The sequence below is a fragment of the Aulonocara stuartgranti genome (genome assembly GCF_965226115.1).
Source record: "Aulonocara stuartgranti genome assembly, chromosome: 22".
Taxonomy (NCBI): domain Eukaryota; kingdom Metazoa; phylum Chordata; class Actinopteri; order Cichliformes; family Cichlidae; genus Aulonocara; species Aulonocara stuartgranti.
In genome coordinates this window covers 1330309-1356355 of record NC_138957.1, presented here as the reverse complement: position 1 = coordinate 1356355, position 26047 = coordinate 1330309, and the positions used below count along the sequence as shown (strand labels likewise).

Sequence of the window (26047 nt, the reverse complement as noted above, 5' to 3'; positions counted from 1 at the left end):
TAATACTGATGTATGGATGGAGCGAGTTCTGCAAGCTGAAGCTATTGTGTATAGTCTGTAGTCGGCGGTTCAGCTCCTGCAGCCGTGCCTGGTTTACAACAACCACGATGACTCGGATCATTTGGAAATGACGTCTGAAACCATCAGCAGAACCTCCGAAGCCCTCGAACACGACAGAGGGAGGACTCTAATATACAGGTGCTGGACAAAGAACATCATCAAAAAGTTGATTTATTATTATGATTATGATTATTCCATTGAAAAAGAGAAAGTTGCTGCAGGTGTAATGAGAGCCCAGGTTGCTCTGCTCATTCAAAGTACAAGAATATGGTCCAGCAACCTTAGATACAGATTTTGGTGAATCCCTCTGTACTCGACACTTCCATGTTGCTACAGGACTTTTGCTTCTGTTCTTCTCTGGACGTTCCCGTGGTGTATATGCTTCCACTCTTGTGTGTGTTATGTCCTTTCTATGTAACTACAGTTTAAAACTCTGATAACATCGACTGTGATTATTCATTCAAAACAGTTTTAATTAGTTTGATGACAAAGGAACAGCAGTCATTTATCGATATGTAGGAGTCAGTATATCTCAGTTTCAGTGAAACATTCATTTGATCATCATCTTATCGTGTGTAGTTGAGGCTGTGGAGGAAAGAAAAAGATTAGTTGTCTCCAATCTGGAATCCAGACTGATGAGGTGCACTGCTTCTATCCAGCGTGTCAGCGATGCAGCAGCTTTATCGTTTGCACTGAATCGTGTTCATGGAGCTGTTGAGCTCCACCAGATGGCGCTCTTGCATCTGTGACGTTAACTCTGGGAAAACTAAAGAAAAAGGATGTAGACTGAAGAGTCCATCAACTGTTGTAGACCACGACAAACTAACACAATACAGGCATAAAGGGTCGATTTTTAAATTACGCCCATATTTTGAAAACATTTGTTAAAAAGAAAAAAAATCTATGGTGGATTTAGCCTTCATATTTTAACACACACACACACACACACACACACCTGTAATATGTTGCCTTTTGCTATGACAACATTGTGAACAGAAGAGATGACTCTGATTAATGGCTCGTCCTTCAGCAGATGAACACACGGCGCCGTATCAAAGCACCTGCACCGTGGTTGTTAAATTTATCTATGTTTTTGACAGATATCCATCCATCCATCCATTTGCGTCCGCTGATCCTTTTCAGGGTCGCGGGGGGCGCTGGAGCCTATCCCAGCTGTCATAGGGCGAGAGGCGGGGTCCACCCGGGACATGTCGCAGGGCCAACACACAGACACAGATAATCATAATTTACAAATTTTACCACACATGTCAGCATGTTTAGAACGGGCAGACGATGGTAACGGTGAGCAGGTCATACTCCCCCCTCAGGCCAGGTCTTCAGGTTTCCCACAAAATCATCTTTAGGGTTTACAGAGGATCATCCAAACAACAGCAAACAGTGAGTGAGTGGCGGTTGTCCTCTGACCTCTGAGAAAGGCCAGAATGCTTCAAGCTGATTGGACGGCAGCCGTAACTCATTTACAACAAGGTGTCTGTCAATCCACAGCTGGAGTGAACAGCACCGTCCTGCCTTGTACCCACGGTTCAGGCTGCTGGTGGTGGTTCACTACTGTGGGCTCCTTGGTACCAACTGAGCAGACTTTAAACGTGACAGCCTGCCTGGATGTTGTTGCTGACCATTTCATAAGAGTCATCATGTTCAGAGGATGTTAGATCATCTGCTCTCACTGAGATGTTCAAACAGTCTTTTGAATCCTCACAGTGAGTTAGCTGCACTGAGACGTCCTCTGACACAGCCTTCGCTCACTCACTCTGTTCCCTGTCAAAACATAGCTTATCTCAGCTAGCTATGGTTGATCCAGTCTTGTCATTATGTAGTTAAAGAGATTACTTATCTCAGTGGAAAAGGTGCTCTTGACATCACTTACATGCATGTGGAAGCATGTGACCACCGAGACTGTAGCAAAGTTATTTGGAAATATGTGGATGACTGTGTTAATCTGTCTGTGGTATCAGACTTGGTGTGTAATCAGAGTAATAACCTGTAATATTAAACATTTGAAAATGTGGTGTCAAATCTCTAAAGATCTGTTAACAGGTAAACATAAGATGGCTCAACGCTGTGTGTGGGGACGGTTGGTGGAAACATTTTGTGTGGACCTGCCGGTGCATTTTATTTACGGAATAAATGAAACGTGCTGGTGGTGAGAAATCAGAGCATTACAGAAGATGGCAAACCATCTTCAACAAGTCAATAACTGTTCGTCTCTATGAGTTTGTCCAGCACAGTCGCAGGACCGGAGCTGTAAGACTGTTTAGTGTCAGTGATCATTCAAATAAGAATAGTATTGTTATCCTCGTGTTTGCCTTCTTTCTGTTTCTCAGCCTTTTTCTCTACAAAGACTTCTGAGAGAAGCACGCTGCCTTCCAAGTGCTACGCTGTACATTTGCAGTGATTGGTGACTCGAGGCTCGACGATTTATGTTCACTGCCAGCAGCACGAACGTCTCGTTTTCATGGGCACAGGCAGAGCCATTAAAGCCAGGCAACAGGTCGTCCTGAGGGACCAGCTTTGCTCCAGTGAGTCCTTCACACGAGCCGGGCTGCTTGGATGTCGGCTGGTTGGCTTTTGTCTGCTGATGTGTTCCTCTTCCAACTGCACGCCACCGAAATACTGCCATCAGGTTAATTACACAAAAACCCTCATCTGCACAATGAAAGCTGCTCTACAGACCGTATGAAAACACATTCTGATAAAAACAGCTTGAAAGTGTCTTCTTTTAATCTGAAAGGGGAAAAATGCAGGAAATATCCAAAAGACCTGAGATGCTGATGTTTGATATCCTAAACACAGTTTAGCAAAGCTGCTTTGGAGAGACACTGGTTAACAAATGTATTTCACCACAACTGCCTCAAATTGACAGTACTGGTCATTTATTTTTTATTATTCATCAACTTTTGTTCCTGAAATTAATTTCTTGATTATTTCTGGCATCTTGGAGAAGTCCAGCGTGTCAGCTCAAACTCAGATATAAAAACATATCAAGTTAATGTCTAATAAATACCAACATCAGTTTTAGTTTTCTGGAAGTTTCTACAATATTTAATCACTGGAGGTCCTGTGTGTCCTCAGAAACGTCTGCTCCCTTTGGAACCAGACAGACGACCCTGTTCTGTTTTCTGTCTCATTATGAGAACCACAGCAGGTTTAATGACCTCATTAAAATGTTCCCCTGCACTGACCGTTAGCTCTGGTGTGTCCGACAGTGACACCGGCAGGTTCTCCATCGATCCCAGTTTGATTTTTTTGCCCCTGATGCTCATCACAGCTCTTTTATCTCTTAAACTCTCTCAGATTTTCTTCACAGACCGTTTAACTCCCTGCTCTTACATGTAACTGATGGACGTACATGAAAGAAGTGGCCATTGTTAGAGGACCAGCTCACTACTGTGGCTCCATAGTGCAGTGTTTTACACATTTGGCTAAGAAGCAAAAGATCCCCAGTTTACTCCAGTATCACTCCAAGGAGTGACAAATATATTGGGGCTTATGTCAAGTAGGACTCTGTGATCAGAACTTTGAAGCATCTTTTTCAGAAAGCCCATTGGCACAGGAAACTTTCTTGTAGTGACTGTTGACTCGTGGCTGGCTGCTCATCTAAACTCAGGCAGCTAAAGCATGTCCCAGCTGTCAAACTCACTCCAAACGTAAACATCGATAGTTCTGAGATGTTAGAATGAAGCTGTGATGACTCATCTCTGGCCACTCTGGAGCAGCAGGAACAGAGAACTGCTGCACTGGGGAAACGGCGGCTGGAGACCAAATGATGGCGCTCTGTGCAGCAAAGCCATGATGCTGTCGCTTTGAACACTGACACCAGGTCTGTGCAAATCCCTAATGTAAAGCTGTGTTGCATTTGCAGTGAACTCGGGTTGATTGCAATGTGCTTGCAGTCTATCTGCATTTATATTTTAGATGGCAGTTATTTGGAGACACACTGACAACCACAAGACAACCAGTGAGTGCAATCAGCCGATGATCGCATGTGCTCACCAAGAGTTTGGGGTGTTGCACGCTCTGGATAACTTTTGGTCTCTGACAACCAAAAGCTCAAAGCTCACTGATTCTTCCCTGTCACAAAGAGTTTCTGGTTTCATGTGTCTTTAGTCAATTTAGTAAGAAATTAGGTGATTTTAAAAAACATCTGGACTGAGCATCTTATTCACGTCACATCTTTCTTAGGCTACGTTCACTCTGCAGGTCTTGATGCTCAAATCTGATTTTTTTGTCTGCTCGTTCACACGACAAATAAAATGCGACAGCAAACGCGCTCTAGTGTGAACGCTCAGAGCGGCCGCGTGTACAAAAGAAGACGTCACACACGACGCTCTGTTTAGACCCAGAGCAACAGGATGTGTGACTGATGGCCTTAATGTAAAGACTTCAGACTTCACGTTTCCCAGTTTTGCTTTAAGTTATAAAGTTTTGTTATTTACATTTGTCCTAATAATGATCCTTACTGCTGTTTCAGAGGAGCGCTGCTTCTAGCTGCAGATTTCTGTCAGAATCTGCAGATTATACAGTACAAAGAAAATGTTCACGTTTCTCCAACGCTGTCTTCCCAGCAGTTTCCCTGGATAGAAGCGTTCACCATGTCGGGCGCTGATAGTCGGCGTCTGTCTTGTGTCGGTGACGTAAAAGACGGATTTAATGCGACGTGACCGTCAAACAGCAGTCGCTTTCTAAAACATCAGATATGTATCGGATTCAGCACCACATACCAAAGTGACCCAGATCGGATTTGAAGATATCGGATTTGTGCCGTTCACACCGTCACACCATGATGGGATAGATGGTCGCAGAGGGTCAGAGAAGTCGGATTTGATGCGCTTTCCCCTGCAGTGTGAACGCAGCCTAAGACCTTTTTCACATCAGCAACTGATTGTCCAACTGTAAACAGACACACAGTTTAATTTGTCACCATGGAAAGACAGGAAAGAACAGTCTGGAGCATTGGATAATACAACATAAACCTCACAGAGTAGTAGAGTTACTGTACACATCCACATGGGTTTAGTAGTCAGAACCACACTACTCACAAAACCAGTGTTAGCTGTTTATCACTGCGACCCTGAAGCATCAACATGTGCATGTCATTATTAACATGTACAAAAATGACAGGCAGTGGAAACAGGAAGAGAGCGCTGAGCGGAAACTTTGTGTGGAGGAACACAGAGGTGTGGCAGCGAGCTCAACATCATGTTGTAGCGATGCTCAGACCGTCCACTCAGCTGACGCTCACATCAGCCACTTGTCCTTCTCTTTGTTGAAGTTCTCTGCCCACTGGCGTGTTAGCTCCAAGTAGTGGTCTGGTTGGTTAGGCTGATAATCTAGATACAAACGGGTCACAGTTTTCTTGGGCGTAGCCTTCTCTATTTGTGTGCCTTCGTGCCACTGGTTGAAGGACGTAATGGTGACGATTTCTGGACGGACAGACAAAGCTGCCTGCAGGGACGTCTCATAGTAACGTCCGTTAACACGGTTCCTGGTGTTATGGTTGTTCCACGGTCGAACGGCAGTATCCACGTACCCGGGACCAACGCTTGGGATGAACAGCAAATTGTTTGCGTCACAGAACGCCTTGATGGCCTTCCAGTTCTGGTGAGACGAGCCAAACGAGAAGCCGTTCGAGGCAAAGTACGTGTACATGCCGTCAAAGCCGCTGGCTAGGATGTCGTATTTGTGACGTTCCTCGACAATGAGTGCAACAAAAATCCCATCGTAAGGCGTGCCTCTAACGCTGCGGGAGCCTTTAGCTGTCAGAAGTTCTGCCCAGGACTCGGGCGGTGTCAGGTAGGAGTCGTAGATGTAAAACAGAGGCAGTACTCGCCCGGTGCTCGACTTGAATTTGTAGAAGGCGCCATGTTTTCCATACCTGAGAAAAATGAGACGTGTTAAGCTGCTGTATTCAGTTCAATTCAATCTGATTGATGCAGCGCCAAATCACAACTACACTCGCCTCAAGGTTCTTTATACTGAAAGGTAGATCCTAGAATAATACATACAGAGAAAACCCCAACAATCATATGACCCCCTATGAGCAGCACTTTGGCGACAGTGGGAAGGAAAAACTCCCTTTTAACAGGAAGAAACCTCCGGCAGAACCAGGCTCAGGGAGGGGCGGTTGATGTGATTTATAAGGAGGGCGGTGCCACCAAATGAACGAATCACAGCATGTTTCTGAAGCGTCTTTCTGGTTCACTTTGCAAATATATGTGAGCTGTCTAACATATAAACAGGACAGGAAATCAGACACTTCATGGGTCCTCTGGTCAGCTGATCCAGGGTCAGTACACCAGCCTAGACGCCTATTTTGTCCAAACCTTGTTGTGGCGGGGTGTGGTCTGCGGTGCCGCTGCAGGGGTGTCGGCGGCACCGCGACTTGCACGGCATCTGCAATCACGCCTCAAAAGTCAGTCAGCACGCCTCTGTGCTGACTGTTTAATATTGTCGTTGTTCATGTGTATGTTTGTGTGCGAGCTGAAAAGCTGCAGCCGTGTTCGTAACAACAACTGTGAATAAAGAGGTAGATGCTGCAAAGCATGAACGTGCGGACGGGCCTGCGTCTGATGCCTACACTTTTTTCATGGTGTGTTTAACATGTTGGAGTCTAACACATCATGAGCTTTACTGACTCGAGTTTGTGTCCTAATATGCAGATGGTCATCGCAGCGGTTTTCAAACAAATATCGGTGCCAATATTTTTGGGAAATCAAAAGTAAAGGATTTGTACCAATGATCTTATAATATTGCACTTTAAAAACGACTTTCTATGATGCTTGACTTCTGCAAACACTGCAGTACTATGAAACCGCAGAACAAAGGTTTGTTTCAGTCATTTTTAATCAGTTGAAGGAGCAGAAACCTGCTGATCTGTGACAGCACAGTCTGGGCATTTATATTTAATGACTTGTTCCTCATCTATCAGGGTTCATGTTCCATCACATGTGTGGGCTTTTAATGTTAGCACCAACTGACACAGACAGCTTGATCATTCAGAGGTAATGGGACTCACAGAAAAACAGCTTACTTGTCAATAATGTATTTGATGTTGTCATACATGCTCTGGTCCGTCCGGCCCTTGTATGGCTGTATGTGAAAAGCCACCTGTGCATGAACACATGACAATACAGACGTTACTGAAAAGCAGCACCTGAATCCACAAAGACCTGGGAAAGAATAGTTAAAGAGGTGAAAGTGTTTCTTTTCTGTTTCTTATGAACTGCCAGAAAAGAGGAAAGACTGAGTTAGTACCTGTAATCATGGCAGCGAGCTGCAGCATCTCTGCTGTCACTGCGTACCCTCTCTGCAGATACCACATCTTAAACGTGTGTTTGCCTAATTACCAAACTATTTAACATCATGCCAATGCTGTCTGCTGTCCTTGTTTGAAACATTGTAACTGTAGCTGTGCTGTGTTTGATGAACCATGAAAGATGTGCTTTGAACAGTAACAAGTAGCTGCAAAGAGCTGCTGATAAACAGAGGAAGTGTAGTTTGAGTTTAAGTCAGTGGGTAAGTTATTAGTAAAATGTTGGAAACATGCCTGATACATTTATCCTTCTTACAAAACTGCTTTGGTTTCACAAAGACACGACTACAGTGATTATTCTGAACCAGCTGTTTTACACTAATGTGTCACCACATGTGTTGAGCTCAGGAAACGTGAGGTGGACACAGTGAAGAAAGCTGGCAGAACAAAGTCTGAGCATGCTTTCATTCATGCAGAACATTACCTGCTGATAAACACACAGAAAGAAAAGCAGGGGAGTGTTTCCTCTGTTGTAGAGACAGAAGGATAGAGAACAGCAGGCAGAGCCCAAGTTTCTCTGGCTGCATGCTGAGCATGCTGGGACAGAGAGGGAGGAGCAGCAGACATGGCCCGGACCGTCACCACGTCTGCCAACACAATCAGGTGACTGAGTAACAGCTATAACCTAAACAGAGTATGTACCTCTCCACCATAGTGGTATAACTTCATGCCTTCACAGACAGCAGGGTGTTTTGTTCTGTGGCAGGAGTGTGAGCTGACTGATGGATGCTCTCTGTCAGCCTGAAACAACTGTGCTACGCTTGTTTTGCTGCAGGTCTCAAACAGCGAAGCAGGGAGAGAGCTGTCGAGCCGTGAACAGCCCACGCTCGCCGCCCACTCCATCTTTTAAAAAGAGGCTTCAAGGTCTTTATAAACAGTTTCCATAGCAACGTGGTAGCGTTTGGCGCTCAAGCTCAGCTTGTCAACAATCTTGACTGGTTAGAAATGATGCCAGCGAGGCAAGACTGTATTCACTGTGGAAAGGGCTTTGTTTGCTCACATCAGCTTGTGCAGAGACACATCGGTGTCTCTGCAACAAGAAGAAATGTGAACGAGACAAAAGATGAAGCATGAAGGGCGTCTGCTGCCTGGAACTGTTGTCATTTTTGTAAACTTCCTTTGCCGTCCATCCCCAAAGTTTCTCAGTTGGATTTAGATCAAATCAAATCACTTTTATTGTCACATCACATGTGCAGGTACATTGGTACAGCACATGTGAGTGAAATTCTTGTGTGCGAGCTTCACAAGCAACAGAGTTGTGCAAATACAATAATGTAAACAAGCAAAATACAAGAATGGCTACATCTGAAACTAATAAATATATGTACAATATATAATAGTATATGCATTTCTGGATGTGTATACTAAATATTTTTCTACGTGTGTGTGTGTGTGTGTGTGTGTGTGTGTGCACATATTTTACAAATTAAATAGAGTAAACAATAAATAAAATATATAAAAATATACAGATCAGAGGAACATGCAGGATGGTCCCAAACAGTGATGTTATTCTCCTGCAAGTAGTCCCTCGTCCTGTGGGCATTGTGTCCTGTTGAAAAACCCAGTGATTACCACACAAAACAGTGATAGTGTGGGAAGATGACTACGTTTCTCTTCTCTCCCTTTTCAGGATGAAGGTTGAACCTCTGCTTGATGGGTGCAGTGACTGCAGGGTGACAGAGGATGATATTCAGGCCAGCCTCAGAAACATCTTTCATTACTGCTTCGGTTGGGTCTTGGGTTTTGGGCAACGGCGGTCTTGTGACTCAGACAAACTACTGACTTTATTTTCAGTGTCGATTGCAAAGAACGTAAACTCAGCCCTGAGTCGTATCACAGGGTCCACGTCCTTGCAATCAGATAGATCCACATCCCCAACAAACTTTGTTGGGATGGTTCACAGTGTAGCGAACATTTTAAAGGACTTTACAAAGACCTTAGCTCCCCCTTTTGTAGATGGTGAGAGTCGCAGCTACAGCATTGTTGACTCGCCAAACTCTGAGGAAGATGACGACTTTAAACCAGAGTCTGCAGAGACTTTTAAAAGCACACAGACTCCAGCTTGTGTAGGTGAGGGAGATGTGGGTAGCGAGGGCAACAGTGATGCATTTCAAATCACTGATGTCCAAAATCTTGACCGTGAGAGTTCAGAGAGTGAAGAAAAATGTAGCGACGCCCCACAGTGCTCGTCTGGGGCGCTTCCTGCGCCCGCAGAGACCGATACCTTTCTCATATTGTGTCTTGCAAATTTAGTCGCTCACGTTTCTGAGAAAACACAAACAACTGCTGTAAAGCTGAATTTTCAGCAGATAGTGACTGATATAAGAGAGAAGATTGGGGGAGACTTGACTCCTCTAAAAACTGTAAAAAACTTGTACATCATAATGTACAAAGACCTGTGTCGCATATTTGGATCCAAATACGTGCTTCAGTTTGTGATGGAAAAGGGTGACGCGACTTTTGTAGCAGCCGTTGTGGAGCTATTAAAAGCAGAGCTAAAAGCATCGAGCGGCTCCGGTCACGCGCTGAGACGTTTAGAAAGTAACAAAAGCGTTTCTCCAGCCAGTGAGAACAAAACGCAACAATCTGCCAGTGAGGACAACGCACAAAATGGATCCACAGGTTCCCAGAAAGACAGGCCGAGAAACTGTGTCGTTAGGGCCCTCGCTTCTTTTTGTAGATCTTTGAGGAGGCTGTTCAGTTGCTGCATGAGCAGCGAGTCAGAAACAGAGTGATTATCTTCATAATTACTCAATGGATCCAGGTAAGTCAGTCCCAAGAGGTGGATTCTGTTCATGTGGACGTAGCGTTCACAGCGGGAGAAAACGCTGTGAACGCTACGTCCACATGAACAGAATCCACCTTCAGGTACCTTCATAATGTTACAACAGTTACAATCCTCTTTTCAGAACATTTGCAGCCGTTTCAGTGTTTGTAACAAACGCTGTTATTTAACACAGGTTGCGGCAGAAGACCTCCCCTCATCGAGCCCGGTTCTGCCGGAGGTTTCTTCCTGTTAAAGGGAGTTTTTCCTTCCCACCGTCACCTTGTGCTTGCTCAGAGGGGGTGGTCTGATTGTCAGGGCTTTGTCCCCAAACTGCAGGGTCTTTAAAGGCCTTGCAGTATTGAGTAGACAGTCAGACCAAAAGACAGGGTTGCAAATCTGACTCCATCATATACGGATTTTGAAAGGAGGGTTGTAACAGCAGCGGCTCTGTGGGGCCTCTCATAGTGCAGACATGCACTTTGATCGGACACTCTAAATTACTCACAGAATTTTCTTCTTAATTTGGAAATAAAATGAGCAGAAAATGAAACAAATGTGTTTGTCAGATCATTTAATTGTTAAATGTGTATAATGGTTTGTAGTCTCATCAGTCACAATGTAGAGACAATCGCACAAACTCGATTTAGTCAGAGCACTTTGAGTTGGTTTTGTCATTGTAGGTTAAATGTAGATATTTATTCTAGATATTGGGCACAAAGGCGTCCTCAGCTCTGTAACAGAGAGGTGTTGGCTCAGTGTGGAAATGTCCTGATGACATCAGTACTTTTGATTCTAGCCTGACTGATCAAGTTCCAGTTAAAGGGTTTTGACTGTCTTGAGAGACGGCACATTGTAGACAGAGACATATTCATCATCCATCTGTCCATCCATCTTCTATTCATCCATCATCCCTCCATCCATCCGTCCATCCATCCATCATCCCTCCCTCCCTCCATCCACCCGTCCATCCATCCATCCTCCCTCCATCATCCCTTCTTCCATCCATCCGTCCATCATCCCTCCGTCATCCATCCATCATCCCTCCATCCATCCATCTTCTATTCATCCATCATCCCTCCGTCCATCCATCCATCCTCCCTCCATCCATCCACCCTTCCATCCATCCATCCATCATCCATCCGTCCATCCATCGATCCATCATCCCTCCCTCTATCCATCCATCCATCTTCTATTCATCCATCATCCCTCCATCCATCCGTCCATCCATCCATCCTCCCGCCATCATCCCTCCCTCCATCCATCCACCCTTCCATCCATCCATCCATCATCCATCCGTCCATCCATCGATCCATCATCCCTCCCTCTATCCATCCATCTTCTATTCATCCATCATCCCTCCATCCATCCGTCCATCCATCCATCCTCCCTCCATCATCCCTCCCTCCATCCATCCACCCTTCCATCCATCCATCCATCATCCATCCGTCCATCCATCGATCCATCATCCCTCCCTCTATCTATCCATCCATCCATCTTCTATTCATCCATCATCCCTCCATCCATCCGTCCATCCTCCCTCCATCCTTCCGTCCATCCATCCATCCGACCTCCATCATCCCTCCGTCCATCCATCCATCATCCCTCCATCCATCCATCTTCTATTCATCCATCATCCTTCCCTCCATCCATCCGTCCATCCATCCATCCGTCCATCATCCCTCCGTCCATCCATCCATCATCCCTCCATCCATCCATGCATCCACCCATCCATCATCCCTCCATCCATCTTCTATTCATCCATCATCCCTCCATCCATCCCTCCCTCCATCATCCCTCCATCCATCCCTCCCTCCATCATCCCTCCCTCCATCCATCCGTCCATCTATCCATCATCCCTCCGTCCATCCATCCATCCTCCCTCCATCATCCCTCCCTCCCTACATCCATGTTCTATTCATTCATCATCCCTCCCTCCGTCCATGCATCCACCCATCCATCCTCCGCTTATCCAATTCAGTGCCGTGAGGGGATGGAAACTTTCCCATCTACCACATTCACACCACAATCACTAATGAACCAAACCCCACTAACTGCATGTGGGTTCTCTCTGGAGTACCTGAAGAGAACCCACACAGACACAGGGAGAACATTCTACACATAAAGGCCCAGCTCAGGGGATGGAGTCTAACTTGGGTGCTGATCACCTAAAGCATCCTATATTCTGCACAAGGCCATTTTTCTTATTGAGCCTTAAAGCTTCATGAAAAGCAGCTGTAGACTGTTTGTCAGTACAGCTTTTATTTTGCCGTTCCAGTTTCCAGACAGTGTCAATGCCAGCACTTTATTTAGCAACATAGCACCCAGCTCAATAGTTAGGAGGTTAGTTAGATTGTGTAACACTGGAGGGGATCCTGTGTCTGTAAAATGTCATTTCTGTGACACGTTCATATAGTGGCAGAGGGGCAGACAGTTTCCTGCTGCGTCTTTTTCATTGCATCACAGGACAAGCAGCTCCCAAACATATGCATATGACATGTGCAGAGAAAGCAAACACAGATAAACTTGTATTTTGTTAGCAGCAGCTCTGGAGCACTGAATCATGAAAGCATTAGTGCTCAGGTCAGCTGTGAGATACACACTGTTGTGTAAGTCTGACTAACACTCACAAAGAGACCCAGTTCTCAAACTAAGACTTCCATATAAGGAAGCATGAAAAGTAGACCAAGAGAAAGCTTTTCTGTCCTCCACACGGGGCTCTGCTCATTTTGCCACTGCTGTCTCGAGCACCTTCAACATTTAATGGCTTTATGGTATCTGACAGCCGCTAATGCTAAAGGAGCTCTGACCTTGTTTCAGTTGGAGCTGAGAAAGAGAAAAGCTGAGACATGTCTGAGAGGTGAATGCCAGCCTCTGATGGCAGCGCAGTAAAGAGGAAGCTCCTTCAGTGACCTCCAGCACAATGCTTTGCAAGAAAGCTGCTAAAGGTGGACACAACAGACCTGAGGCAAAAAGACACAGCTGAGGACAACCTTGCTATGATGACACGCAAGGAGGAGATACAAGCATCTGGTGATGTTTGCCGAAAAGTCAACAAATGAAAACGAGCACTCGCTCATTAAACTCGTATGACAGCTGGACTGTAAATGGTAATGATGGCGAAGGAGGGCTTTAAGCAGCCGATGCAGTTAAAGGTTAGGCTGTAGTTCTTATTTCTGTTAAAGTGTAAAAGCAAAGTTCAAGTGAAACGGCTCATTTTGTGCTTTCATTTGACTGATGTTGTCTAATACTGTTGCAGTGTAATGCTTCTCACTGCCAGCACTGGCTGCTTGCTGCTGGAACATTGTGGCACACTTTGGATGAGGAGGTCTACATCGCTGACAGTAACTCCTGAGAAAAGGAGGACGGACTCTTCATTTTGCTAATAAATAAATGCTACTGACTGCAAGCTATAATCACCAATACAATGTTCAGTAGTCTTTAAATTATGGACAGGCAGCAGTCAATATTAGAAAGCCTCGAAAGGACAAAATTATATACATGTTTTTTATATGTCGTTTGCACAAAAAACCAAAACAAACAAACAAATAAAGGACTAACTCTTCGTACAGTGCAATAAATGAATTTTCAATAAAAGCTGTAAATTTGTAGTCTCGGATAGATTTTACAGGTTATTATGGGTGAACATAGGCGCCAAACTCTGAAATGAATAAAGACTATATTTTGTTAAATCTCAATTGTGGGTCACGTAAAAGCCATGGCCACAATAAAACCTGATGACACTCCGCCTGTGTTGGGAGGGAGAACCTAACTAGGCCCTCTGACTGCAGAAAACATGCTTTTCACACACGGTTTACCTGCAAGCTACTGTTTGTGGAGTGAACGCTGAAAAACTGGACTTTCAAGAACAGACGGAGGGAAAACTGACGAGCACACTGAGGCAAACCTAGCAAACACAAAGCAGTTCACAGTGGTTCACATATATGCTTTGTGTAGGAATACCTCAAAGATCTTCAACAGCATGTTATAATATATATGATCAATGAATACACAAGTGAATTTTACTTTGTAATTCTCTGTTAGCACAGCAGGCTCATCCCCCAGTGTGCGAGCGTCTAAGAGCAGTATATGCAGTGACACGTTCACAGTGAAATACACAGTGTTGGGGAGTAACAGAGTACATGTACCACCGTTACGTATTTAAAATACAAAATATGAGTAACTGTATTCAGTTACAGTTACCGTTTAAAAAGGTGGTATTCAGAATACAGTTACTTTGCTGAAATAAATGGATTACACAGCGGTCTTCTCCTGTTTCATATGTTCGGCTATGTCCTCTCTGTTTTTGGTTTCCACGCTGGTGGAAACCCAAACAAACACACATTAAGAGGCTCTAATGTCTGTGCCTCAGTCTCAGGCCCACGTCACCTCTACTCGCGGCCGCATAATGACGTGAAGAAACATTTTTTAAAATAATTATCCAAAAATGATTTAATATGAAGGCAACAGGCAGAGTGTTACAGGCATCGCCCTGAAGAGTGTAGCCTGATGGGCAGTGAAGCCCAGCTGTGAGTAAGCTGTTAAGACTCGACTGTTTCCTCTGAAACAATAAGCTCCGTATGAGCAGCCTTTCAACGCCTCTCTCTGTCTCTCACTAGCAAAGTTGACCCAGACAACAAAGTGAAGCTAGTTTTCGGCTACGAGCCGACACGAACCCGACGTATTAGTCAGAGGCCCCTTTACTACGGCTCGGAGCCGCGGACCTGATTTCTATACGAGATCACTGCAAAAATGGCGAGTAACCTTCAGTAATAGTAATAAATCACAGCAACATTCATGTAGCTGTAAAAAGCATGATAATATATTAATTAAGTAATCCAAATTATTCAGAATCAGTTACTCTCATTGAGTAACGTAACAGAGTACGTTACAGAATACATTTTGGGGCATGTAATCTGTAATCTGTAGTGGAGTACATCATATCTTTATTCTCTTCCCCCTCCTGCCCCCCCCCCCTCTTTCTTAAATAGATAACTATCATATCTGATATCATATCTCACAGTACAATAATATTGAATGGGTTGCATTGTTGTATTTTGTCATGTTTCTCAGGTCTTTGTCTGAATTTCTACGAACATTATTGCTAAGGATTGTCTTATTGCATTGGAGTATAATAATAATAATAATAAATATGTACACTTGGGATAAGGGGTATTTATTATTTTCTTCTTTTTTTGGGTTGTATGGAAGCCCCAAACGCAATTTCATTGTTCTTGACAATGACAATAAATAAATACTACTACTACATTTTAAAAGTAACCTTCCCAACACTGGAAATACCTAATCAACAAAATCAATGTCACAGCTGAATTCTTCACTCACACTGCGTTTCTGCAGATACTAGTTTGAGGTATTCGAGTATTTCAGTATATTCGATGTGTAACACCTGTTGTATGTTCAAGGTAACCGGAGTTGCTTTTGGCTCTTTGGCGAGTGACAGAATGCGGGCCATTAATGTTTGGGTACAAAAAGAAAACCTTTTAAAATAATCTGTCACTCTGACCACGTCCAATATTTCTGCACCTACAGACACTGAAATGTGTTTCTAAACCTTCTCAGCTGCATATACGTATATCTGTGTACGTATATGCAACTACGTAAATACTTAGAGTATGTAAGTACTCTTACTTTTAGCATGTTTGTCATTATTCTGTGCCTCCATATTTATAAAGCATGATATAAATCACATTATAGATACAGGACTTGTACAGTGTATCCTCAGCCTTGATACTTATCTGGAAGACTCTAAAAGACTCTAAAAGTCTTCTAAAGTCTTCTAGACTCTAACCCCTCTACACGTTCATCAATTCTTTTTATTAAGTGTTATCTTTCTGCTCTTCAGGTTGATGATGTCTAAATAATCACAAAGTCAAAGTGTGACCACAAAGCTGATTTTTAAGAGATTCAAATCAATACTGTTCTTAACATTAACAGTCAGGAAACACTGGCAAGCCATCTAGAAATTCAGTAAATCGTCAGAAAGGGGAAAACATACCGGTTGTCTCACCAGTTACCTTGATGCTGTGCCTGTGGGCAGCGTCCATAACGGTAGGAACGAGGTCCTCTGTGGGCTCCCCGTGGTCGTCCCCCACCCCTGGAGGATACCAGGACAAAACCAGCACTCCTTCAAAGACAGCAAAGCAAAAGGAAAGGAGGATGAAGACTGTACAGTTAGCTCTCACTGTAGTGAATGAGATTCAGACAAGCGAAAAACAGGCGATATCAGAACTTCCAGTCAGTGCTCCTGTAACAAACCCACAGCAGACCCGGGTGCACGTTCATGGTTTGCAGCATATTTTATTAATGCTTTGACGGTTGCTGTACATCCACACACAGAGCTGCAGCTCAACATAACAACAACCACTATCACAGCACCCGGTGCAATACTTAAGTCGGCAGGGCACGATTGCGGATGCCGTGCAGGTGTGTCCGCCTTCCCTGCACAGCACTGCAGGCAATGCCCCGCCACATACCCCCATTGCCCAACTGAGGCCAGGGAGCCATCCGGCCGAACCTACTCCCCTCCCTCCGTGAGCGGGAGAGGGAAAATCGGCCCGGAGCGACAGCGTCCCCACCCCTGGTCCAGCAACAGGGAGGTGTGAGTTCAGGTGCCAGCGCCGCTGGTCCGGTGGTTGGCCGTGTGCAAGCAGTCACCCCGCGGTGGCGGTGTGTGTCGTGAACGGCAACCTTGAGTTGTAATAAAGTATGCTGCCAAGCGTGAACATGCACCCGGGTCTGCTGTGGGTTTGTTACAGCGGTGCTGAAACCCAGGACGGGGACACAGCAGACCCGCGGGCCAGCCGGGGAAGGAGCTGACCCAGATGGTAGCAACATAGCAGGAGCAGGCGGCAGTGTTGTGGTGCTGGCAGGAAGAACTGGAGGACCTGGTTGAGCGCCGCACGCAGAGGATCGCGAGTCTGGCAGCTCAGATGCAGTCCTGGCCAACATGGCCGCCACCCCCACTGGTTGCGACCAGCCAGGACCTGCCACCGCACCCATCCCCACGCCTGTTCCTGCTCCCCGGAGGAGGGCCACCGAGCAACCACTGGGTCCACCAACAGCTTATCCAACTGCTCAGCCCGAGTTGGAGGTCAGTGCACGGAGAGCGCGGGAGGAACCTGCCAAGCCGTCGCAGGAAGAGGAGGCGGAGCGTGAGGATCCGTGCCTGCTGGTTGAGGAAGAGGAGAAAGGGGAGGAGCTGCGCGAGGGTTTGCGCCTGCTTGCAGAGGAGGTGCGTGAGGGTCCGCACCTGACAGAGGTGGAGGAGCTGCTCCTAGTGGTGTGCGATACTCCATATTTTGGTATCGATCCCATATCAAGTACATAAGGGCCAGTATCGCCGATACTCAATAAATAAGGTGGATACGCCATTGAATTGCTAAATCTCAATTTATTTTTATGACCTTAAGTGTTTTTTGTGATGTTTCCTTTTTCATTATTAAATAGTTAAAACCCAGGACATAATTAGGACAAAGTAGAAATTATTGTGGCTGCTCTGCGATGCCAGGGCAGGTGAGATGGACTCACCTGCACCGCGTCTACAATCACGCCTCTCTGGCTTAAAACCTGTGCTCTGCTTGTGTTGTTGTTGATGGTGATGTGTACGGCTGGCAGCGGGAGAGCTGCAGCAGAATGTACTGTAGCCGTGCCACACAGCCGTGTGATCATTGTAAGAATAAATGATGCTGTGAAGCATGAAAATGCCATCGGGTCTGCCGTGGCGGTTTAGTTATCTTTTTCTTTTTTTAATAAAAATGTTACAATAAATTGCGCAAACCAGTTAAAAAATCTAAACAAGCACTGTTGAGAAACTATAATACAAAATTTACAATTAAAATTCTCAACAACAATAAGAGCTGATAAAAATATAAATAATATGTAAACAACTTAACAACCCCCAACGCGTCTAAGGCACGTCACGTGACAGCGCACCATCTAAACACAAGAGGTAGGAGGGGAGCAAAGTGTGCCTGCTCTGCGCTGACACAGGTGCAGCGAGTCGCTGGCTGTTTCGTCTTTGCCAAAACGACAGCACCGCAAACAAGAGCGGAACTTAAAGAATCGATCTCACCAGGCTAGTATCGATCCGCCAACTTGGCATTGGTATAATCGATATTTGGATCCGCCCACCACTAGCTGCTCCAGCCGGGAGCAGCGGAAGAGGAGGAGCCTGCTCGGCCGGAGGGCGTGCCGTGCGACTGCCCCGCCAAGTCTGAGGGCGGCATGCTGGCCAGACCGGCCTCATCTCCACCAGAGGCCGGCGCGCCAATTGATCCTACGTCAGCCCAGCCGCCTGTGAGCCGCGACCACCTGCCATGCGACCAACCTCCGGACCAGCTTCGCCAGCGCCGCTGGAGCCGCGGGCGACCACCTGAACTCACACCCCCCTGTCGCCGGACCTGGAGCTGGGGACGCCGACGGTCTCTCTCCCGCTCGCGGGGGGAGGGGATTAGGTTTGGCCGGATGGCTCCCTGGCCTCAGTCGGGCGATGGGGGTATGTGGCGGGCGTGGATTGCGGTTCCGTGTATCCGCAATCATGCCCCCCCGACTTAGACTACGTCCACACTAGCCCGGATAGATTTGAAAACGGCATTTTCGTCTGAAAACGTTTGGCATCCACACAGTCGGCCCAAAACGCTTACGTTCCAGTCCTGCGCAAAAACGAGCGAGAATTAAAGAAAAGCTATCTGGAGCACGTACAAACTGATATTCATCTTTTTTAGGGCTGTCAAAATTGAGAGCAATCAAAACAACTGCCGTATAATGCACTCCGCTATCTTTGTTTAATTGGCCACATGACTGCATCACATGACCAACATGCGTCATCGTTTTCGAAAGTCTGCGTTTTCGTGTGTCCACACTGCGACGGGGCAGCTCCGTTTTGAAATGTGTGCGTTTTCGAGAGCGGCGTCTCGGGAGGCCAAAACGGAGAGAAAACGATGTGTTTTCGTTTAAAAACGCATTAGTGTGGACTAGGGCTGCCACGATTTGTCGACTAGTCACGATTACGTCGACTATCAAAATCGTCGACGACTGATTTAATAGTCGACGCGTCGTTTGAAGCTTTGTAAGATCCTGAAAGACGCAGGAATAAGTAGCAGGATTTAAGAGTGTAATAACGGACTGAAACAGAAGATGGCAGCATTGCATGTACAAGGATGCCAGCTGCCGTTAAACCCCGAAGAAGAAGAAGTAGCTGTGTCCCAGAATTCATAGCGCAGCCCAGCTCAGTTTCCAACAATGGCGGCAGCTAGTTAGTTTTAATGTTACTCTTATTCTTCTTTCTGGGTCACAAAATAAACGTTTAACATATTTTCAGGCGAGAATGTAGCTGTGTAAACCTCAAATATCTGCTCAGTTTATCAAGACACCACATATTTTCAAAATGCCACATATTTCCGACGTTTTCGGAGACGTCTGTTACCCACTAGCTCGATAGCTAGCCGGGGGCTAGGCTCACTAGAGCCATGAGAACACCGGACTCCCCGCAAATCGTTTTCAAACCCACCGCCGTCTTTCGCTACTCAGGTTAAATATATATGAGTCACTTAGATAACTTAAAATGTTATTGTTTGGCTTTTTTTTTTTAGTATTTTATTTGTTCCTGAGTAAATCGGTTTGGCTGAGATTAAAGTTATAGTTTTTACACAGCTGAATAAACGTCAAGCAGACAGCTGATTATCAGAAGTGTGAGATGCTGGAGAATATACTCCGGTGTCCTGTTATATTTTAGATAGCAAGGAGTTTATTAAACTTCACCGAAACAATCTGCAAATTTCATTAAAATTGAATAAACTATCATCTTGTCTTTATTTTTAGTTAGCACAGACCTTAAACACTTAAAGCTGTAAGCTAATGATAGTTATATAAGCTGTAGTTTTACGTCCAGTGGATGATGATCTGATTAGTCGACTAATCGCAAAAATAATCGGTGACTAGTCGACTATCAAAATAATCGTTTGTGGCAGCCCTAGTGTGGACGTAGCCTTAAATATTGTACTGGGTCCTGTGTTCAGGTTGTTGGTTGTGTTGAGCTTGCAGCGGGTGTGCTGTGAACTGCAACCTTTGAGTTGTAATAAAGGGCGATCGTGGCTCAAGAGTTTGGAGTTCGTCTTGTGATCGGAAGGTTGCCGGTTCGAGCCCCGGCTCCGACAGTCTCGGTCCTTGTGTCCTTGGGCAAGACGCTTCACCCGTTGCCTACTGGTGGTGGTCAGAGGGCCCGGTAGCGCCAGTGTCCGGCAGCCTCGCCTCTGTCAGTGCGCCCCAGGGTAGCTGTGGCTACACTGTAGTGTAGTGTAGCCACTGTATACACTATACACTGTAGTGATTGTGTATAGTGTAAAGCGCTTTGGGGTCCTTAGGACCAAGTAAAGCTTGCTTTACTTGGGGTCCTTGGGCAGACCCGGGTGCTGTGGGTTTGTTCCAGTTCCTTACTTATATGATATGATCACAAGTTTACAAACCTGGGGTCAACCATCCAAAGCAACGCACGGTGCACAAGAGAAATGAAGACGGTGGAGATTTGTGACAGAAGGAGAGCAGCGAGAGTGAAACAAGGTTTACCAGATGGAAGTGAGAGACTGTGGCACTGATGCAAATACAGGAGGCTCGCCTGAAGATGCTCAAATTTACACATGTTGGTTTGCTTTTTTTATTTTAATTAGAGGGAACTTTCTGTAATATTGATGAAACAATATTTACCATGTAAATCTCCTGATCAGACACTGGTGTTTTATCACCATCTCTAAGCAAACTTGTTATCTTGAAGTTTTGCATGTTTGCATAGAGTCAGTGTGTTCATCCATCCATGTGGAAGAGGCATTTTATTTAGAAAGTGCAGCCTGTGAACACGGTGCCCCTCTAACATACTCCCACAGCCCCACAGGACTAGTGCTGCAGACCAAACGGACCGAGATACGCGTGAATAAACCTGATCAGCAGCGTTATGGTGCATATTCATGCATAGTAAATGAAACTGCATTCTTCTAGTTCACCGTGAATAGAGGACAACACTGTTTTACTCTTCACAGCACTGGAAACTTTATATTTTACATTTAATCTGGATACTTTTAGTTATGATAGTTCAACATGAACATGCTTCGTTGCATTCAAAGAGCCGAGACTCTGTCACATACACACAGAGCCAATGTTGCAACAGTGCTTACCCGCTGCGGCCGCTTCTATCTGGGCCATGTGTGACTCTAGCACCTTCGGGTCCCTCGAGCTGTAGGGTCCCAGCTCGGGGTAGAAACTCGAGGCAATGTCATCCGGAGGCGTGTGCTTTCCTTGAGCATGGCTGGCTGCGATCTTTGGGTCCCAGTGTGGCACCAGCACGTGATCCCAGTGGATGTACTTGTTGTCCACGCTGGGAGAGCCGTACCACAGGTAGTAGAAGATGTGGACGTCGTAGAATATGCTGTACTCCCGGTCCGATCTGGTGAAAACCACCTTCGTGTCGCTGCTGCTCATGTGGAACTGACCTGGGGAAACCACCACGTCTTTCACATCCAGCCGCCTCCTCTCTGACCTCTCCCCGATGAAATCCATACCAGGAGCCAGGTCCGAAAAGCCGTCGCTGGGTTTCAGCGTCCTCAGGCCCATCATGGTCCCAAAAATGAAGAGCGTGAAGAGGAAAAGCGCCACCAGCGCTTTCCTGCGCAGCCGAGTCATCGTCGCTGTCCGTGGTTCTGCCGCAGGAAGAACACGCGATCCAGAAGCCAGCGAGGGGCCGACACTGGTTCTCCTCAACGCCAGCCAGCCATCCTCTCACAGCGTGAACGGGAACAGAGCGGAAACAGGAATGAACGCATTTAGGAGCAGCAGCTGGTGCGTAATGGAGTCTGCGGAACGAAGGAAGCCACTCTGCTTTCACTCCTCAAACCAGGACCCGGGGACATTTTGCTCGATGCTGCTGCAACAGAGCGCCTCCTGCTCGGCCATCACGCTCTCACTGGCGATTCACATCCTCTGCTCTCCGTAGCAAAAACACCGTTCCTCCGTCTCCACTGACAACACAAGCAGTCCGCTCACAGAGGAGCCTCGTTACCTTTGTATTGCATCCAGCCGATGCTCGGCGCTCTCCGCCTGCCTCTCTCTCCTCCGCCGAGCTCCTGCTGCTGCTCCTCCGGTCAGAGACGGGAAAGTGCTCCGGTTCTGTCCCCAAACCGTAAAACAATCAAAGAGAAAAACGAACCTTTTATTTGACTACACAAATAAAAGACGACAGAATGGAGCGTTTGTTTCTTCAGTACTAGCAGCACGGAGACGAGATCAAGCCCGACCGGAAAGACGTGTATGGGGGGCGACCAGTGGGCGACAGAAGCAGGAGGTGGAGCCAAATGATTCTTTACAATAAGAAGACATTTCTCCAGAGGAAGTGTGGCCTGTAGATGTGTTGGCACGTTTGTAGATATAAGATAAGATAAGATAACCTTTATTAGTCCCACACGTGGGAAATTTGTTTTGTCACAGCAGGAAGTGGACAGTGCAAAAGTTATGAGGCAAAAATTAGAATACAATAAGAATAAATACAGTACACAGCTGTACAGAATAGAATAAAATAATATACTATATACAGTAGAATAAAATAGAATAAAAATATACAATAAGATAAAAATAGAATACAAATACAAATACTATATACAACTGAGTAAAAATACAACGATGACAGAAAGGATTATTGCACTTAGTGTTATTGCATATGTATGGATGTGTGTGCTTGATCAGTTAAAGTCTTTATTATGGAGTCTGACAGCAGTGGGGAGGAAAGACCTGCGAAATCTCTCCGTCCCACACCGTGGGTGCCGCAGTCTCCCACTGAAGGAGCTGCTCAGTGCTGTCACAGTCTGCTGCATGGGGTGGGAGATGTTGTCCATCAGGGATGACAGCTTAGCCGCCGTTCTCCTGTCACTCACCACCTCCACTGGGTCCAGAGGGCATCCTAGAACAGAGCTGGCCCTTCGGATCACCCTGTTCAGTCTCTTCCTGTCCCCAGCAGAGATGCTGCCGCCCCAGCAGACCACACCATAAAAGATAGCAGAAGCCACAACAGAGTCATAGAAGGTCTTCAGGAGTGGGCCCTCCACCCCAAACGACCTGAGTCTCCGCAGCAGGTACAGCCTGCTCTGCCCTTTCCTGTAGAGGGCGTCTGAGTTATGAGTCCAGTCCAGTCTGTTGTTCAGATGAACACCAAGGTACCTGTAGCTGTCCACAGCCTCAATGTCCATACCTTGGATATGAGCTACGTTTGGATAGAAAACACCTTTGTGAGGACTGATTAAAAATACTCCCAAAACACAATTTTTGCTTAACACAAAGGTTATACTGTACTCAGTTTGTAGTGTTGCTTGTGTAGTGCCGTGTGTCTGGGGCTCACAGTCCGAGCTTTCTCCAGAGGTCAGCTCCAGGATTGACATCTGGACCCGGCTAAGTGTGGCTAACACTGGAGCTCGGTGCAGGTGTGAGCAGTGCTCAGAATTTCAAATCGTTTCAGGCCACAAACACCTGACTGCTTATTAACGGTGCCATGGTCCCTGGAGCTCAGGCCCAGGGTTTCTTTTAGTTTTCTGAGCTTTCTCCTAAACACAGATGGTTAGTTGTTGCCTAATCTCCACTATCCCTAACAGGCAGTAACATATAAGGACTAAACACACGAACACGTGACTTGGCTCTAAGCTGTCAAGTTAAAAGCCATTAAAAACAAATTACAGCAGCCACAAGTGTATAATGACCTCATCCTGCTCTCCCTGTCAGCAAAGCAGCAGCCTGGTGATCTGTGAATGAAAGCATGTCACTAAGTATTTTAAATAAATGTGGTATCTTGGAGGGAATATTGCTCCCAGTTGAACAAAATCCTTATTTTAGATGACCTGTCTCCAGGTTAGGGTTCAGCCTAACAGGTAGGCCCACTACGAGTTTCTGATGGGAGTGAAACATAAAGTTAGTAGTTAGTGTTGCTTAGTATCAAGCTCCTCATTGACCAAGCAAAACATCCTGTCTGGGCTCTTCATCAGCAGGATATAATACCAAATCAATCTTCCTTCAGCTGAAACACACACATCTCTGTGTTCAAACATAAAGAGGCTTCGGTTACCTGCAGCTGTGCTTTCAACCCAGTAATTAGACCGAGGTTTCACCTCTCACATTATTTCCCCCGTTTTATTTTGGTAATTCTGTCTTTTTTCTTTATTGCATGTAGTTTTACGTCACCCGTGTGTTGTTATTGTGATTCTGTTCATGTGCCTCGTGTTCCCCAGCTGCTGATTTCCCTGGTTAATATTTCAGTTTTGGTTTTTTGATGCCACCAGGAGACGTAGTTAGCAGACTTTGAGCTTCATCAGCTGCAGCCAGTGGCTCTTTCACTGCTGGAGAGAAGTGTTGAACTGAAGCTGTGGCTCTCCCCAGATTACGAGCCGATCTTCAGGGGGCTGGCCATGAAGGCCCTAGGAGACAACGTTAGAAAAGCAAGGACAGGGGACGTATCAGAGGACCGCGGCGCTGCTATTCAAATACACTTTATTAAGCACGACCACGGACATACAAGCAGAAGTTTTGCCATTGTTCCAGCCTGAGGATTAAACTGCACAGGAGTCACTACATCACTGTGGTTGTTACTGACTTTCTCTGTTATGCTGGGCTTGAAGTTACCATGGTGATTTAGTCAAATAACCAGGTTTGTGAGTTTGAGCTTGACTTGTATCACAGTAACACATTAATCTTGTTTCACACCAGAGCGCAGCGTGTTTGAATGAATCCAAGCACAGCTCATACTGACCGTGGTGGCGACTTGGACGTGATGTAACTGACGTCATGTGTTCATCTCAGTTTTTATTGATCAAATTCTAAATTCTGTTGTGACTGTGGACAAAATAACTGCTTGCTGTGTTATTTCCGTTGTGCTGAATGTGTTGGACACATCAGTCACTTCCCCTCGTTGACCCAAACAATACCTTTTGTATTTTAGGCTGTCGTTTTGATTTCACGGCCCACAGTTGTTCTGATATGTTTTTGCCTTAATTTCCTCTCCAGCTGTTACAGTTAAGAAGAACTAGTGCTGCTAGGCAACTAGTTATCCAACACTTTACCTTTTAAGCTAAAGCCTTTAAGGACAGAGACGGTCACTTTTAACTGCTCATTAATGGCTTTCAGCCCTGCTCTATAGAAAAGTAAATGTGTCATATCAGCAACACAAAGCCATAATAGGAACGAGGTGATGTTTTCATAATGACGTCACGGCTGCGACGTGTGAAGTGCAGAGAAGGACTTAACTTTATTTACAGAGTGGCAAAACCAAACACAAACAAGAGCTAAACATAGGCTACACTGAAAACCCTAAACTGAGAGCACGACATGCAGCGACCACATGCAGAAAGCTACACAGTAATGACACAGACAGACCAACAACAAGCAGGAGAACACACAGGGCTTAAATACACACAGGAGCAATCAGGGAAACACAGCTGGGAGAAATCAGAGCTGATGAGACAAGAGGGAAGCAAAACCACACAGGACAGGGACTATCAAAGTAAAACAGGAAATACAACAGGTATGCACAGACACCAGCTCAACACTAAAGCAACAGACATGGCAACAGGGAGAGAACAGAGCCGTGGGACAGACACAGAGACACAGAACAGAAACCAAACTCTGAGGAGGAAATCCTAAGAAGAATGAAACACAACATAATAATCATCAGAACCAAAACCAGTCCACAGGCTCAGGACCACACATCAGCCATCATGTCATAAGATGACATTTCTTTTTCTCCTAAATGGAGAAAAATGAACATTAAAAAAAAGAGAGAAAAACATATTAAAACTGATGTTTTTTTCATTACACGTAACTGTGAATATGGATAACGTATGGTATGA

General features: G+C 45.7%; 1 protein-coding gene across 1 annotated transcript; it reads right to left on the bottom strand.

Moving 5' to 3' along the window:
- Positions 1 to 25: 25 nt before the first annotated feature.
- On the bottom strand, positions 26 to 22550 carry maneal (mannosidase endo-alpha like). Its single transcript, XM_082521593.1, has 4 exons — positions 21344 to 22550; positions 16193 to 16302; positions 7112 to 7188; positions 26 to 5956 (listed from the first exon to the last, which is right to left on the bottom strand). Exons 1-4 carry the CDS (start codon positions 21846 to 21848, stop codon positions 5320 to 5322), a joined length of 1329 nt encoding a protein of 442 aa, XP_082377719.1. The 5' UTR covers positions 21849 to 22550; the 3' UTR covers positions 26 to 5319.
- Positions 22551 to 26047: the final 3497 nt, after the last annotated feature.

Excerpts from the sequence above, each read along its gene's own strand:
- maneal (XM_082521593.1), bottom strand. The coding sequence starts at position 21,848 with ATGACTCGGCTGCGCAGGAAAGCGCTGGTGGCGCTTTTCCTCTTCACG. Across the intron at positions 16,303-21,343 it reads GATAGAAGCGGCCGCAGCGG|GAGTGCTGGTTTTGTCCTGG; the intron begins GTAAGCACTGTT and ends CTGTCTTTGAAG. Across the intron at positions 7,189-16,192 it reads CCCACAGGCACAGCATCAAG|GTGGCTTTTCACATACAGCC; the intron begins GTAACTGGTGAG and ends GTTCATGCACAG.